General features: G+C 40.2%; 1 protein-coding gene across 1 annotated transcript in view; it reads right to left on the bottom strand.

The window, feature by feature from the left end:
- The window catches only part of LARS1 (leucyl-tRNA synthetase 1), a 54,387-nt gene extending 48,417 nt beyond the window's left edge, over positions 1-5,970 (bottom strand). Inside the window, 2 exon segments of the mRNA XM_020964254.2 lie at positions 110-228; positions 5,821-5,970. Of these exon segments, the coding sequence (XP_020819913.1) occupies positions 110-228; positions 5,821-5,826 (125 nt within the window). The 5' untranslated portion in view covers positions 5,827-5,970.
- Between the last annotated feature and the right edge of the window lie 12,014 nt (positions 5,971-17,984).

Genomic DNA, 17,984 nt, shown 5'->3' on the forward strand with positions numbered 1-17,984 from the left:
TGAGCATTACTGACATATTGTACCTCTACCCTTCCCACAGAAAGGCTCATAAGACAACAAATACATTGGTTTGGGAAACATTATTTGCAGTTTTACCAGAACTTGTTACCTGGTCAGGCTCCCATGATCAGACGCATTGACCTCAAATACTTTCTCAGCATCCCATTTCTGCTGGATTTCTCTTTCAATCTTCTTCAAAAAGTCGACTTTAGCAGTACCCTTTCTTTCCTTTTGAAAACACAAATAGATTTTAAGGGAATTACTCTATCCCTCAGTGAATCTCCTACAAACTACAGAATAGGGTTCATGTAAAACTGAGCTGTTTAAGGACATACTTATCTTTTCAAGTTAACCTTGAGATCAAGTTGACAAAAATGAAAACAAGAACAGGACCTTTGCTTCATTCAAGACTTATTTCAAAAGCCACTGCATAGCAATTAATCAGTCAATATATGTTTATTAAGCACCTAGTAAAACATCCTTCTTGATCCCCCAAGGTGCTAGTGATACCAACACCTCAAAACTATTTTTAAACTTTGTATTAACTTATCTATATACCTGTTGTTTCCCCCAGTAGAGTTAATCAATCAATAAACATATATTAAGCCTAGAATATAAACTCCTTAAAGGCAGGGACTAGTTTTTTTGGTCCCCGTGCCTATTGCCTGGCACATAACAGTTACTTAATAAATGCTTATTAAATTACTTTCAATATTAAATTATGAATCAACAAATCAATAGTTACTTGTAGAATAATGCCAATATGATCGATCAATAATCAATCAAGCATTTAAGCTCCTACTCTGTGCCAGGCACTAGGCACACAAATACAAAGAATGAAAAAATCCCTAGTCTCAAGAAGTTGACATTCTGAAGGAGAAAACAAGTACATACATAAGAACAGAGAATAAAAACTAAACAGTTAAATACAAGAGAATGGGATGGGGGTTGGGGATGAGCAGTTGGAGGAATCAGGAAAGGCTTCATGTAGAAGGTAAAACTTGATTGAGTCTTGAAGGAAAAGAAGGATTCTTTGAGGCAGAAGAATGAGGACAACTAGCACAAAAGCATGGCCATGGCGCATCCTGTGTAAAGAACAAGGAGAGTCCAGTTTGACTGTATCACAGAATGAGAGAGGAAGAGGAATGTCTGAAAAAGTTATGTTGGCACCCGACTGTGAGGGGCTAAACAGAAAGAGTTTAGATTTGACTGGAACCGCGTGAGCAGTTTAGCACCTAAAGAAAATCACTTTGGCAGCAGTGGGAGATGGACTGGACTGGAGAGACACTTAAGGCAGAAAAACTAATCAGGAGGCTACTGCACTCAGCTAGGTGAGAGAAAAAATAGACCTGAACTAAGGTGTTAATTGTATAAGGAAGAAGGGATTTGATTCAAGATACTGAGGAGGTAGAAATGAAGACTTGGCAACTGATTCTGTATATGCGATGAGGAAGAGGAATGAACAATGCCAGCACTACAAAGCAAGAGGACGGCGGTGCTTTTCACAGAAATGGGGAAGTCTGGGAGATGGGAAGGTTTGGGGTGCGAGAGGACTAGCAGCCACAAAAGTTCCCCACCGCCCCTAACAGGGATTAGTTTTCCCTGACAGGCAACAAAGCTCGCCCTGGGACTTGAATGGCCCCTGCCTCCCTTGAGCAGCTTCGTGGCCACCTAAAGGCATAAAAAGTTTTAGGAGGAGAAGAGGGTGGATCCCAGCAGATGTTGGGTCTATCACAGGAGGCATACTGATTTTGAAACATCTATGAGACATCCAATTTGAAATATCTAATAGGCAACTGGCAATGTGGAATAAAAGCTCAAAGAACAGACTGGTGAAAACACTGTCATCAAATGCTATTTCTGTTTATCAATGTTTGACATCCAAATAAAATATTTTCGATTTTATGCTGAATAATAGTAACTATGGAGTAAAGAAAGATAAAATGAAGTTACCCTAAGTGGAATAGATATGGTGAGTCTCTTCTCTAAAAAAGGGGAAAAAAAACCAAGAGAAAGAAACTTTAAAAGAAATTGTGGAATTAACATGACCCATTCAACCTAAGCAGCTAGGTGGCCTAGTGGATAGAGGAGCCAAGTTTGAATTCTGCCCCAGACTCACAGCCATGTAGACCTGAGAAAAATCACTTAACCTCTTAGTTTTCTCATCTGTAAAATGACGTTAATAATAGCACCTACTTCATAAGACTGTTGTCAAGGATCAAATGAGATAATGTAAAGCACTTTACAAACCTTAATGCATTATATTAATGTTAGCTATTATTATCATCACCCAGATCAAACAAGAAATGGAATAGTATTTGAAAACTAACTGCTCTCTGTTCAGCAGCCAGAATAAATTCATTTTTTTAAAAAGTATAGGAAGTTCAGAAGGTCAGAAGCAGGACACAGACAAGCAGGGCAGTATTGGTACTACTATGTAGAATTTTACATATACTTTTTAAAAAAAGAAACTATACATATGTAAGAGAGTCACAGTTTCATATACAATCTTCTGTTTCACCAGCTTTTCAAATTCAACTTGTCCAAAACCAAACATATTTATTAATTTGCACCCCTAAATCTGATCTTCCTTCTGATTTAACTATTTGTTAGATAATGCCACCATTAATTCAGTTTCTCTAGTCCTAACCTTGGGATTCTCTGACTTTTTCAGTTCATCTTTTATATATAATCAGTTAACAAATACTACTGACTGTTACTGTGTCACTCTTCAATTGTGTTTGACTCTGAGACACTACCATGATCACACATCTACAAATCTCTAGCATCCATCTCTTCTTTTCTCTCTGGCACCAAGCTAGTACGGATCCTCATGCTACCAGGACTATTGTAATAATCTTGCCAGTACCATTTTCTTCTCCAGTCTATTTTTCATAACCTTACCAGAATAATTTTCCTTATCATTTGGTCATGTTACCCCTCCTCTCAAAAATTTTCAGCGACTCCCTATTGACTAGTTAAGTTCAATCTTCTTTGCCTGGTATTCAAGGTATCCCAGAATCTGGAGACAACCTATCTACCTTTTCAATTTTATCTTGTGTTATTCCCCTTCACATATACACACTAAACTTGAGTCTAACTGGAAGATTACACCTCCAAAATTTAACCTGTAATCTTCTGCGTTCAGGGTTTTACTTGTCCACTGGACCTGAAATACATTCCCTCCCCATCTTAACCTAGTGAATTCCTACCCGTCCTTTAAAGTTCAACTCAAATGCCACCTGTTTTATAAAGCCTTACATGATTCTGACAATAAGCCTTTCCCGTTGGCTCTTACATGACACTGTTTTGTACCTCTAATGTATAGTTTACATTTCAGTTATTTTATATTTATATTTGTTAGTTAACTATAAGTTCTATAAAGATAGGGACTGTCTTATCTAAACTTTGTCTTTCCTCAAGACCATATTAGAGTAATAAAGAATTTAATTAAGATTAATTTAATTAATTTGGCTAATTAATTAAGAAACTTGTTTAAATGCTTTGCCAAAGCCATATGGCTAGTAGGAGTGGAGTGGAAACTTGAAATCAAATTTTCTGACTCCTGGCCCAGGGTTCTTTCTGCTCTAAGATATCATCTAGCTCTAAAATTTTGTTATCAATGATCTATGGGTAGGAAAAGTTCTATCAAAAATTCTGTTAAAGGGACACATCTCTTCAATATACAAAAAGGGAAACAAGTGATTGATAGGTGTTTCAGTGGAGGCCTTAGAGTCAGGAGGAAAGATCTAAGTTCAAATCCGGCCTCAGACACTTGGCCTTTACTAGCTACGTGACCCTGGGCAAGTCACTTAACGCCGACTGCCTCATCCAAAAAATAAAATTTTTTTGGAAAAAAAAAAAAGAATGCAAATGTAAAGGGCACTGGATCTAGGGTGAGAATACCTACAATTAAATTTTAGCTCAACCCTTTTAATTACTGGTTTAACAAATCATAATGTTTGTGTACTTTTATTCTCTTCTATAAAATGAAAGGATTGAGGGGCCGCTAGGTGGCGCAGTGAATAGAGCTCTGGCCTTGGAGTCAGGAGGACCTGAGTTCAAATCCAGCCTCGGACACTTAACACTTAGTAGCTTTGTGACCCTGGGCAAGTCACTTAACCCTGACTGCCTCACCAAAAAGCAAATAAAATAAAATGAAAGGATTGAATTAAAATGCTATGGCCTTATAAAACACTTTGAATGAAATGCTTGCATTAGTGATGGCATCCAGGTCGAAGCAAAAAAGCCTTTTATTTAAGTTATTGAAGTTATTATTGAAAACTTATTGAAGTTATTTTCTTCTGCTCTAGGTAGAGGAAAAAATTCCCATCTGAAAATCAAAGATATTTTTAAAATAAATTTCCATCTTTCACCTACAGGTTACTGCTGCTTGTCACCCTTATAGAACCAAAAGGGGGATTTCCTAAAGTTGAGCACTTTCCATAAGAAAACCAAATCAATGTGAATGCAAATCAGAATTCTAACAATATAAAACATGAGAACTCTCAGTGTCCAGAGGAGAGACTGTGAAAATGCGGTCACTATGAGGATTAGTCTGGGTTTCCATATGTCTGGCTTATAAAGGAAAAACCTGTCTAATGGAGCTCCCCAGAACTGAATGTGTCATAAAGCAGATTCTTGATTTAAACTAGCGAAGTGACCTTCCCCAACGTATAACAATGTATAGTCTGTGACTGAAAGAGTACTGACTGGATGTGGAGTAAGAACACTAGAATTTGAATCTCACCTAACCTTATTACCCCAGTAAACTTGAAACAATTTCTCTTATTCTATCTGGAACTCACTTTCCTCATCTGTAAAAATAAAGGGCTGGATGATTTCCAAGGGTCCCTTCTAGTTCTAAATACTATGAAGAATCAATAAATTCCAGCCTCCTGCCTACAGAACAGCAGGCTAGATGCTAGAGGAGACACAGGGTTTTGGAAGAGACACAGTCTCTGTCCAGAAGCAGCTCAGGGAGTCCCTAGAAGGAGAAGAAACAAACACAGATAATCGTGATACACAATATTACACTCTAAGTGTTTGAGAGAGGTCCCTGAGGGGAAGATGGTTTGGAAGCAGGGCAATCAAAACAGACTTCATGCAAGAGAGCAGCACTGGAGCACAGTGCCCAGTGCTTAGCACATAGTAGGAGCCTAATAAACGTTTATTGATTGATTAGACATGGACTTTCCTTTTAGGAATTCCATTTCCCCACATGTAAAAGGAGAGGGCTGGTTAAATGATGCTGGTACAGGCCGGGTCACCCCCAGGCCCCATCAAAGGAGGGAGGGAAAAGGTGAGAAAGACACAAGACAGAGAAAGACAAAACAGACAGACAGCGATGGGGGGAAAGGAGGGGAGGGAGAGAGACAGACAGACAGACAGAGACAGAGAGAAAGACAGAGGCAGAGAGAGAGGGAGAGAGACCCAGCAGCAGGGGTGTGTTATTAAGTCTTTAACAACCGGCTCTCCGAAAATTCACCGCACTCAGAAGCTTAATCTGAATTATTAACATTTTCTCCATCACTTTCTTAAGTCTAGACAATCAACAAACCAATAAACCAAGCCTGGATAGGTGGTGTTAGCGAGGTGTAAATGCTCTCACTGTGTGTAAATTTAACAATACGCTAGCCCCCGAAGAGCTGGCTTCAGCACCCCCAGGCAGAGCAGCCACCACAGTTAACCCACGAAGGAGCCTGAGGCCGTGGCCGTGGCCGTGGCCGAGACTGAGGCACTGACCCGAAGCGCCCAGAGCTAAGACAGGAGGGGATGGGCCAGGCCCGGTGGGGGTGGAGGGTGGGGAACCCGACTCACTGTCATGGCGCCACACGCAGAGTCTCCGAAGACCTTAGAGAATCCAACGCTAGCCTCCACGCAGCCTCCGAAGAAGTATCGGCCAGGACACCCTCTGCGCCTTCCCCTCCGACCCCCTCTCCCACCTCCCACGTGGCGATCGCACACTGGACTCACACGGACCGAAGCAGAAACCCCGGTTCCCCCGGCTCAACCTCCGAAAAGGAGACGCTGCACCGAGCCCCCTGGGAATTGTAGTTCTCCGGGTCACCTGAGCCGGTGGTCATTGGGAGCCATTTAACTACATTTCCCAGAGGGAAGTGGGGTCTCCTGTCAGTCCAGGAACCATGCCGGCGTTAGGGAGCGTCAGCGGGGGGTTCTCGAGGGCAACTTCTACTATGAATCCCATGATGCCATGCAGGAGCCTCTCAAACTTCAACCTTTTCACCCTGAGGAAGGGGGGCGGGCTCTTGTAAAGTAGTGTGGTATTTATTACACTTCCTAGGTAGTGGCGCTAATTATGGCTTACCACTTCCCGCAAATATTTATTCGTCACTATTATTCAGCAGCTTGATATTTAGACATTTAACAACCATTTATCAGCTATCCCCATTTTAAAGATGAGGAAATTGAGGCACTCAGGCGTCACATCAATTATTTCAGGCCCTGCAACAATTCCCTGGCTTAGACCACAAGACCTTTGCTACTTCGGTGTTACTTTGAAGGCTGGTGATTATTCAGCCTTGGGGAATCTCCATGCATTCAGTAATAGTGGAAGTGCACTGAATTTGAAAGGCTAGATATGAATCCCTGACTGACTGCTGTGGTATACTTGTCACTAGAAACAAGTTGCTTCTTTCATTTCTCTGAGCCCTCATCAAATCACTGCAGCGGCTCAAACCCTTCCAGAGAGGCTCCCAGTTGCTTTCAGGATAAACACAAACTTCTATTTAAAACCTTCCACAATCTGGCAAATATATCTTCCTTTCCATCCTTTTTTCATATTACTTTCCTTCAAGTATTCAGCATTTCCATCAAACCATACTACTAGATGTTTTCTATAAGGACTGTTCGTTCTGCCCGGAGAATACTCCCTCTTCATCTCCACCTCTTTTATGTACTAATAATATTTGACATTTACATAGAATAACTGCAAATATGCTTTCCATACATTATGACACTTGAGTTTCACAACAGCCCTGAAAGGTAGATGAAGCAACAGAGGTAAAGTGAATTGCCCATCATCACCCAGCCAGTAGGCAAAGGAAGCAGAATTGGAGTCCAGGTGTCATTGGTTTCAAGACCAGCACTCTATCCATTGTACCACACTGCCCCCTTCAAGACTTAGCCCAACTATCAGCATCTCCACACACCAAGCTTTTTATTTAATAAATGTTTATTGTATAAAGTCATAGGAATATAGACTTAAACCTGAAAAGGACCTTAGAAATCATCTACTCCAACCCCCTCATTGTACAGATTGTGTCTCAAAGAGGTTGCTCAAGGGCACACAGGTAGGTCACTGTATTGGGAGTAAGAAGACCTGGACTCGAATGACAATTCTGCCACTTGCTGTGATTTTTAACAAGCCATTAAATATTTCTGAGCCTGGATTTCTTCATCTATAAAATGAGCACAGAATTCCTGTGGTACCTATTTGACAAGGTTATTATGAGGGTCAAATGAGATGACTTTCTTACTCCAAAACCAATGATTTATCCCCAACAGGATAACATTGTTATTTTAGGGGTATTCATCTAGCAGCAATATAACTAATGAAGTGGCAGAGGAAGAAATGATGTTAACCTATAGAGGTTGCTAGGTGATGTAATTGCTAGAGTAAGGGGCCGTGTCAGGAAGTCCTGGAGTCAGGAAGACCTGAGTTCAAATCTAGCCTCAGATACTAGCTATGTGACCTCAGCAAATCACTTAGCCTCTATCTGCTTCAGTTTCCTCCCTTCTAAAATAGGAATAATAGGGGCAACTAGGTGGCATAGTGGATAGAGCACTGGCCCTGAAGTCAGGATGCCTGAGTTCAAATCCGGCCTCAGACCAAACACTTGACACTTACTAGCTATGTGACCCTGGGCAAGTCACTTAACCCCAATTGCCTAAAAAAACAAACAAAAAAATAGGAATAATAATAGAACCTACTTCCCAGTGTTGTTGTGGAAATCAAATGAGATAACACTTAGAAAGAGCTTAGCACAGTCTCTGAAACATAGTAGGCACTTAATAAATGTTTGTTTCTTTCTTATGCTCCCCAAACCATCAATCCCCAGGTAAGACTGTAGTACTTTTTTCAAGACTACCCATACATATATCAATGTATATCACTAGTTTGATAATGCAGTGCATGAAGTGCTGAACCTGGAGTGAAGAGTCAAGAAGACCTGAGTTTAAATCCATCCACAGATACTTAATGGTTACGACCCTGGGCAAGTCACTTAACCTCTGTCTGCCTCTGTTTCCCCATCTGTAAACTGGAGATAATAATAGCACTCGTTTTCTCCTCAAATATCTCCTCATTTCCCACCTAACTGTACTCATTTTGAACTTTTTTGACTTCTCTGGCTGCTCTCATTTTGGAATTTTGGATTTCATTGACTTCTCTCCATCATGGTTCCCACCCCCTCCCATCTTTTCAACTTTCTTTTTTGTGTTGTCTTCCCCCATTAGGTTGTTCTGGTTCATGTCACCCCTTTCAACTCAAGCATTGGCAGAAGCAGACTTTTCCCAAAATCAAGAATGGATCACAGAAGGAAATGGATTTGAGGGATTTCTCCTAGAAGCCAGAGACCATCTTTATTTCTTAGCACAGTGCTTGACACACAGTAGGCATTTAGCAAATGTTTATTGACTATTAACTAAGGTTGTTGTGAGGACAACATGAGATAATATTTGAAAAGTGTTTTGCAAACCTTGAAGCACTATATAAATGCTAGCTATTAAATAGTGTATTACTTTAATTGACACTATGCTTGGCATACAGTAAGCACTCATTAAATGCTTTTTCATTCATTCATTTACAGATGGAAGCCCATTGTTGCCTCCTCATTTTTTGTAATTATATACATTATGTCATCCATATGCCTTGTCCTTTGGTCATATTGTCTATCTCTCATTTCAAAATTCAGCTTAAAACATTGTTTCTTCCCTTGCTCTGTTTCAGATTGACCCCATCAGTCATTATTCAATTCAATAGCCAATCAGCATTTTTATATTTAGGTCTCTAAAGTCATAATGAGCTTCAGTTTGTGTCCTTTCGTGGGTGTTTTTCTTGTATGTTTGTCTTGTCTTTTCATTTAGATTCCAAACTCCTCCAAGGGTAGGAGGGTCATCCACTATTTTTGTTGTATCAGGAGCAGCTAGTTTAATACTTTGGCATTCCCTTGCTCTTAACCCCAAATCTGTGCTTCTGCTCCCCTGGAGTGGCACTTCTGTTGTTCAGTTATTTCAGTCGTGTTCTACTCTTCCAGACCCCATTTAGAGTTTTCTTGGCAGAGACACTGGAGTCGTTTGCCATGTCCTTCTCCAGCTCATTTGACAGATGAGGAAACTGAGGCAAAGAGGATTAAGTGATTTGCCCAGGATCACACAGCTATCAGGTATCTGAGGCCAGATTTGAACTCCCCAAACCTGACTCCAGGCCTAGCCCTCTATCCACTGAGCCACCTAGCTGCTTCCAGAGTGGCACAGAGGCTTTTAAAATAATAAAGTAGTCAAATCTCAATAATATAGACTAAGTAGGATATATAGTACTACTGGTAACCTGTGGGTTCAGCTACTACAACTGTCCAACAATTTTGGGTTTTTTTTTTCTTTTGAGATACTACGTCAGTGGGGAAGAGCTATTTATAAACTGTGATCACAGGCAAACCACTTCTCTTGGAGCCCAAGTTTCCTCATATGAAAATTGAGAAGGTTGGAGTAGATGCCATCTGAGGTACTTTCCTGCTCTAATTCTTATAACATTCTACGTAGTTGAATATAAATTTATTTATTTTTAGTTTTCAACATTTACTTCCACATTTTGAGTTCTAAATTTTCACCCCATCTCACCCCTCCCCCCACCCCAAGATGGCATGCATTCTGAATACCTCTTCCCCTAGTCCACCCTCTCTTCTATCTCTGCTCCCCCTTCTCTTATCCTCTTCCCCTTCTATTTTCCTATAGGGCAGGATAGACTTCTGTACCCCATTTCCTATATTTCTTATTTCCCAGTAGCATGTGAAAACCTTTTTTTTAAACATATGTTTTTAAAACTTTAGGTTTCAAATTTTCTCCCTTCCTCCCTCCCCACCCACCCTCATTGAAAAGGCAAGCAACTCAATATAGGTTATACATGTGCAGTTATCCAAAACACTTCCATAGTAGTCATGTTGTGAAAAACTAAGTCTATTTCCCTTAATCCTATCTCACCCTCCTATTTATTCTATTCTTTCTTTTGAAGTATTTGCTTCTGATTACCCCCTTTCCCAGTCTGCCCTCCTCTCTATCATCCCCCTGCTCTCTTGTCCCCTTCTCCCCCTATTTTCCTATAGGGTAAGACAGATTTCCTTACCCAATTGAATGTGTATGTTATTCCCTTTGTAAGCCAAATCCTAACAACATTCTCAGTAGTTGAAACAAGATGGTCTTTGCATTAATGAAAAAGCTAGATCTCTTCCAAACTATAAGACCAGGAGCAAAAAATCATGCAAATTAGTGGGAAAGCTATTTATGTTTGGTCTTTTGTACTCATACCAGACATATACGACGACACATCACTGGGATATCCAAGTTTTTAATGATACCTCATTGTCTATTTTCTCCTACAATATTGAAATTTCTAATTCCTCAAATCAAAACCACTCCCATAGAGAAACAATAAATAACTATTTGAAAACTAGATTCACAATCCACATGCCTTGGATCTTTCCAAAGAGCTTCTCCTGTTGTGTCATAGCTTCATAGAGAAAATGTGACACCTGAATTATCAAAATACTTCCTGTGTCTTCTAAATATCCCATTTCTGCTCTCATTGCTGCTGCTACCATTTCTTGTACAGTGCTGCTGTCCAAATACCACAAGAAGAAAGTGTTATTTGGTTCCAACTATAAATTATTTACATCTGTCTCTCTCTATCTCTCTCCTTCTTTTCATTGAATTTCAGAGTTGGTAGGGACCATAGAGAAATCTCTTGATGCTGTAGTGGCATTTATGCCCTATATAAGTCCAGCGCATAAAAACAGAAAGCCTTCAAATCCCTTGGTGTTACAGCAGTACCTATCACTACAGAGACCCAGATAATTTTGGGCTTGAGCCCAATAACAGCAAAGGTTGTGGGAAGATTACAGCTCCACTGGCATAAAGTTTGAAAACAGAAATTTCTAGAATTCATTCTGTAGCAAATTTTAAAAGTGAGGCCAGATGACAATCTGGTCTACAGACAAAAGAGTAAGCCAATGGATTTAAGGTATGAGCTTCCCGGTTTGAAAATCCAATAGAGTTTAATTTATTTTGCATTGAACATTAACATTTCATGGAACATGGGCTAACTGTAAATTATACACAAATGACTAAATGCTGTAAGAGTTTTCTCTCTGAATCCAGAAAGACATTTAGTCATTGCTTTCCTCACTGCATCTATTTGAAAATTTTCACTTCCCTCTTCATCTATCCTCAGAGAAAGCTGGACCAAGTGGTCCAAGTGGATCAGACGTCCGTCCCATTACTATGCTGTGCACATGAGCACATGAGCAATCCTTCAAATCCATTTCTTTCTGTGATCCATTCCTGATTTTGGGAAAAGTCTGCTTCTGCCAATGCTCGAACTGAAAGGGGGGAGATGAACATTTGCTGTGCCACGTGTGATGGGGCTGACCTAAAGCCAGAAGAATTAAATTACTGACTGGAAGAGTCAGAATGGCATAGGAGAAAGACCATTGGATTTGCGATAAAGGACTTGTATTTAAACTTGTTCTGCCAGTGTGGCCTTGAACAAAGTTACTTAGCCTCTCTAGACCTCAACTGCCTCATCTGAAAAACGGATTGGACTAGATGACTTCTAAGATCTCTTTCAGCTCACAGTTTATGATCCTATGTTCCATGATATTTGTTCTTGCAAATATCTTAAATGTGTATCCTCTCTATATCTATTAATTCCCTCTCTTTCCCCCCCATATTCTTTGTTAACTGTTTCTGTAAGTAAATTATTATGACTTTTGATATAGAAATGAAAATGCATTTATTAAGCATTAACTATGTGTCAAAAGCTGGGGATACAAATACAAAAAGCCCTCAAGAAGCTTACATTCTAATGGGGGAGACAATATAAAAAGCAGAGTGGTAGCCAGGGAAGAGGCCTTTTATTCCAGAAAGTTATAAGAAAGGTGAGTGGGACCATGTAGAGAGGCAGGTTGTTGATATATCCATTGAGGAATGACGGCAAAGTTAATTTGATAATGGCTTATGGTTCCCAAACTGAGGTTAGGTAGAAGGGAGCAAAGGGTATCCTTCCAGAGCAAGAGGGTTGGTGAGGCTGTGGAATAGTGAAGTGAAGCACGGCTGGAACTTGTCCTGAAATAGTGGTCGCGGAGAGGCAGTCACCAGTCAGGAGAGCAATTTCTCCAAGGCAAGAGAAAAAAGTCAGAGGAGAATTAATCTTTGGATTTCTAGAGCTCTCCTTAGCTAAGTAAAGTTGCCTATTTTCTCATGACTTATGTGGAAATATATTTACATGACTGCACATGTATAATCTATATCAGATTGCTTGCCATCTTGGGGAGAGGGCATGGAAGGGAAGGAAGGAGAAAAAATTTGAAACTCAAAATTTTATAAAAAATGAATGTTGAAAACTATCCTTACATATAATTGGAAAAAATGAAATACTATTTACAAAAAAAAAGGTGTTTGTAATACTATTTACAAAAAAAAAAAGAGGTGCTTGTTCTCTTCTTTATGTGACATGTGAAGAAGCCAATTATACAACACACAGTTTGCAATTCAGTTTCTCAAAGGCCTAGCTATCACGTCAGCTGCTGAGACTGCAAGCACTAGTACTGTAAGTATAATTGCTTCCCTTTGAAATGACCAAGTTGTCTACAGATGAAGACAGGAAAAAGTGAGACTCAGTATCATGCATGGCCAGTCTACTTCCATGATCACAGACTAGCTATACAACCTTGCCCCCAAGTTAAGATATGAATACAAAATACGAGCAATTGGTTACCAGGGGACTGTGATTAGTTCTCTGCAATCCATCACAACTACTGTAGAAACAATCCCTATTAACAATCTTCAACATCAGCTCATATTCTGTTTCTTTGTAGCCAACGCAGAAAAGCTGTTTATGAGTTAAATGAATTGGATTCTGTTTTGTGCAATACTTCTTTGTGTTCATCCCAAATTTAGAGTTGGATGAGACCTTGGAAGTTTTCCAGTCTAACTCTGTTGTTTTACCGATGCAGACACTGAAGCCTAGATAAATTTAGTGACTTGCTCAAGGGGCACACAGTAAATAGTAGGACTGGGATTTGAACTCAGGTTCTCTGAATCGACATCCAGCAACACACGCAACGCACCATGTTTTCTCCCCTCCTAGACTGGAGAGTAGGAACTGTATCAAATCTTTCTTTTTTGTATGCTGAACGTGTAGCGCAGTACCAACCTTAATTGTCTGAGGAATTAAATTTAACCCATCTTTGTCATTACCTGTCTTGTTCACTTTATATTGGTCACAATCAATGAAGGTTCTTAGACACTGGGACACTGTGAGACTGAGCCTTTCTTAGACTCACACAGCCAGAAAGTTATCAGAGACAACACTTGAATCAGGGTCTTTCTGACTTTGAGGCCACTATATGCTGCTTCTATCATACAAAGTATATACAAACTAATACACAGTAATTTTGGGAGAGAGAGCTTCCTAATAACTAAAGGGAATCAGGAAAAGCCTCATGTAGAAGGTATCGCCTGAGCTGTATTTTCTTTTAAAAAAATTTTTAAGGTCAATTTTTATTGATACATGTAGGTTTTGCATTGCTTAAGTTTCCCTCCCTATTCTTCTCCCTTCTCCCTCTCATAAAGTCACCCCATATAACACTCTGTTAAAAGTAAAAAGAAAAAAAAAGGTAAAACTTTTCAAATCACTCCCCCCCCAAAATCTGAAAATATATACATATTACTTAGGTTGTTAAACCTCACACAATGACTTTGATTGATTGAAGAAGGTATCCAGATCCTATTTCACACAGTTCTGTTTGCACCTAATCTAGACACACAAGCTAAATAGGGGTCATTTCAACCCCATATTTTTACTAGGTTTAGAAGTGACCTTGTAATTTCAGTAGTTCTGAGTCCCATTGGCTTAGAATTGGCTAGCTTCTGGAGTAAACATCTACACTGGAGAGAAGTATACCAACAAAGCCTGGGCTTGACAATTTTACCATCAGACTTGTACTGGGAGTTGTTAGGACATTAGAGAAATGTAAAATGTAAAATGCCTAATTACCAGTACTGTAAACCTCTTTATGTTTTGATAAGGTTTAAGTTTCAAATTCCCATCTGTAACAATAGTTATGACTTGAGTTGCTTAATGCTGTTCGCAATTGTTTTGTTAATGCAAATTCTTGAGGCTTTTATGTTCAACATTTCTTTTGTTTATCAGAATAAAATACCCATCCCATATCTGATTCATGTTGTAAATTAAGTATCTGTCTACTCCTTCTTTCTGAGAAACCCTGGACTTGAAGTTTCTTAACCTGGAGTCCACAACTTTTATTTTATTTTTTTTAGGCCATAGGGGTTAAGTGACTTGCCCAGGGTCACTCAGCTAGTAAGTGTCAAGTGTTTGGTCTGAGGTTAAATTTGAACTCAGGTCTTCCTGACTTCAGGGCCGGTACTCTATCCACTGCGCCAACTAGCTGCCCCATCCACGAACTTTTACCCAGCAGATAGATAGGTTGATAGAAAAGTAGAAAGATAGACAGATGATCGACAATTCTATTTTGGTATAATTAGTTTCCTTTGTAGTCCTATGTGTTTTATTTTATCCATTTAGAAACATTATTCGGAGAAGGGATTCGTAGGCTCTACTAAATTGTCAAAAGCTTCCATAACAAAAAAAAAGATTAAGAATCTCTGACTCATGCAGTAAGTAAACTTTTCCTAGGAGCACTGGAATTGTTGTTTAGTCATTTTCAGTCATGACAGAATCTTTGTGACCCCTTTGAGGGTTTTCTTGGTAAAGATACAGGAGTGGTTTGCTATTTCTTCTCTAGCTGGTGGGATAGGGCTGGGGTTTAGCAGACAGAAAGTATGAGGTCAAGAAGCCTAGTTCCCTGCTCTTTAGAGGCCAGGCTCCCCCAAACTCAACTTAAACCAAACCACATGCCTGGGAATAGAGTATGGATTGAGCACAATACCCTAGCCCCTGTGAACCTAACAGCATTTCATTAATCTTAGATAAGTACATGTAGAATAATCCAAAATAAATATAAGGTGGTTTGGGGAGGAAAGCACACTAGCACCTGTAGGAATGAGGCTAGGTTTCATTTAGAACAGACCTGGCAGTAGGTAGGGGCCAATATTAAAACAGGCTAAACTTCTTTCAGCCACAGATAGGTTTTTAGTTGCTCACTTTCCAAGTGAAGGTATAATTAATGACTAAACTATTTTGAAAATAAACCATATTTTTAAAAAGGGAAATTTCAATTAATATCAATTACTTATATGTATTTCTTAAGAGTTTTATTTTTCATGGAATCGCTCCTCTCAGACTAGAGACAGACTGATGATGGTTGGTTGCTGTGGGTCATATGACAAACAGGAGAGTGAGTGCAGTGGCAACCTACCTGCCAAGTTACATGACGGGTACAACAGTGACTAGTGGAAGGCAGATTAAGAGGGGTATGGACAAAGCACTTGTTGCGTCTTTACTTTCTTTTATATCCTCTACATTTTTTGCAGGCTTCCAGAAATCCTCTGGTGGACTGCAAGTGGCCCTTGAGCTGTATGTTGTGCAGGCCTGATTTAGAAAGTAATGCTCAAGCTGCTGTCATGAAAAAAGCCAAGGGTTTGAAGACATGGAGGGAAAGTGGAAGTGCTTTTCGGGAATGGAGGACAGCAAGTATGAAGGATAGGGGAGATGGAACATCGTATAGGCTGGTATCTGGACTATAGAGTACGTGTCAGGATGTAATGTGTAAGACTGGAAAAGGAGGAAGGGCAGGAAGAACTTTAAATGCCAAACAGAAAAGTTTATATTTGATGTTGGGCAAGTTATAATCTCTCTGGACCTGAGTTTCCTCACACGTGAAATGAAAATATTGGACTAGATCATCTCTAAGATTCCTTCTAGCTCTAATTTTGTGATCCTAAGAACCTATATAACCTTATGATCTTAGCAACAATAGGGAGCCTACAAGGTATATTAAGGGGTGACATGGTTAGATCTTAAATTTAGGAAAATTACTTTGTTGGCTGTGTGGAAGAACTGAATTCTTGTAAATTGGGAGCAAAAGGCCCATTTCTGTATTCCATCTAACTTGTTGAAAAGGAGATGGAAAAGAAAAGAAAGAACAGATAAAGAATAAAAGGAAGATGTCTTCTCCCTCACTTCCTGCCAGAAGTAATCTCTGTTTCCTGAACTTTTGTGTCTGTTTTGCCCTCCAATGCACTTATCACAGTCCAATTTATATTGCCAATAGTTAGTTGTCTTTCTAGTTTATCTCTTCAACTAGAGTATAAAATCCATGAGAACAAAGACCCTCTTTGTATTTCCTAGATCTAGCACAAAGTCTTGTAGTAGTAAGTGTTGAATAAATGTTTGTCAAATTGAATGAATTGAAAGATGAAAGGGAGAAAAGTGAAGCAGAAACATTTTGGTGAGGTATGATCAGAGTATGTTTCAGTAATTCAGTTTAACTAATGAAATTCAATGTAATTGAAGTAATGAAAGGGAACTGATTTCCCCGTGGCTTATACTCTGTGTGAATATATGTATGTATGTATGTGCACAAGTTTAGCATATATACACACTGAATGCATATGTGATCCTTACTCATCAAGTTTTCAAGCTGTTCAAACAAGTGACTTCAACACCTCTTAAGTGAATTGTTAACCTAGTACAAACCTAGATCCTCAATTGCTTCCTTTCATTTTCTTAGTCGTTTTGTTTACCGAGATACTCTTTGCAAACAATATTTGGTTTTAGATATTCTTCCTAGAGTAAATTGCTGTGAAGCGATGTCTGCGGCCGTTCTGTTCACTATGTTTTCTGAGTGAATGCCTTAAACTTGGGGGAATTGAGATCATAGCTTAGAATCTGGAAACCCAGGCCCAGAAGTGGGATAGGTCATATAAGCAGCAAAGCAGCACAGCCAGGAATGAGTTCTCAGGTCTGACCCCAAATCTTGTACTTTTTCCATTAACCTCGATGCCTCCCTTTTTTTTTTTCATCAGTGTATCATTAAAAAAAATTATTCTGTAATTTGGACGGTGGATACTTATTTGAATGTGACAGTGGGCAATTTGATTGTAGGAGCAAAAAATCGGAAGCATGTGTGTAAAAAGTGGGTGTGTACAAAAAAAGTAAAATTTTTGCATCTCGTGTTGACGGGAGGGAGCAAGACCGAGAGCATGCTGCACAGGCTAGTACAGACTTACTCCAGCTCAGTCATTTCAGGTCACGGGCATGTGTTTCCAGGACACAGAGAGGAAGTAACCGAGCGTGCAGGTTCTCGGCTGGATTCCCCTCAGGCTTACTCCGCTCTAGACGCTGGCAGCTAGGGGCCGGCAGCATGCTCCAAAAAAGGCGCCACGGTCCCTTTAAGAGCCACACCACCCACCTTCTCCAAGATACCATGTTGCACCAGGAGTTCACGTGTTCTCTCCACCTAACTTGCTGCATCCCCCCTTCTGAACCGGGCCCGGCCTGCCGAGGGAGGGGAGGGAAGAGAGTCGGCGCTTTCCATTGGCTCTATGCGCACGGCCCTCTCCCTCCTATTGGCCCAGGCCGGTGTTGCTCGGGCGCTGCCTCCCGCCCGCCTGCGCAGTCATGTTAGGTTGTGTGCGGGGCTCTTAGGTTAGTTCCTGTTAGGCCCTGGCCGGGGGGTGTAGGTTGGAGCCTCTGGAGATGCCCGGTGGCCGGCGGGCCGGGGAGCAGTGAAGGGGGCGTGTGGGGGGAGGCGCGGCAGCGCGGA

Source organism: Phascolarctos cinereus, unplaced genomic scaffold, assembly GCF_003287225.1.
Source record: "Phascolarctos cinereus isolate Bilbo 61053 unplaced genomic scaffold, phaCin_HiC Scaffold_2;HRSCAF=192, whole genome shotgun sequence".
Taxonomy (NCBI): domain Eukaryota; kingdom Metazoa; phylum Chordata; class Mammalia; order Diprotodontia; family Phascolarctidae; genus Phascolarctos; species Phascolarctos cinereus.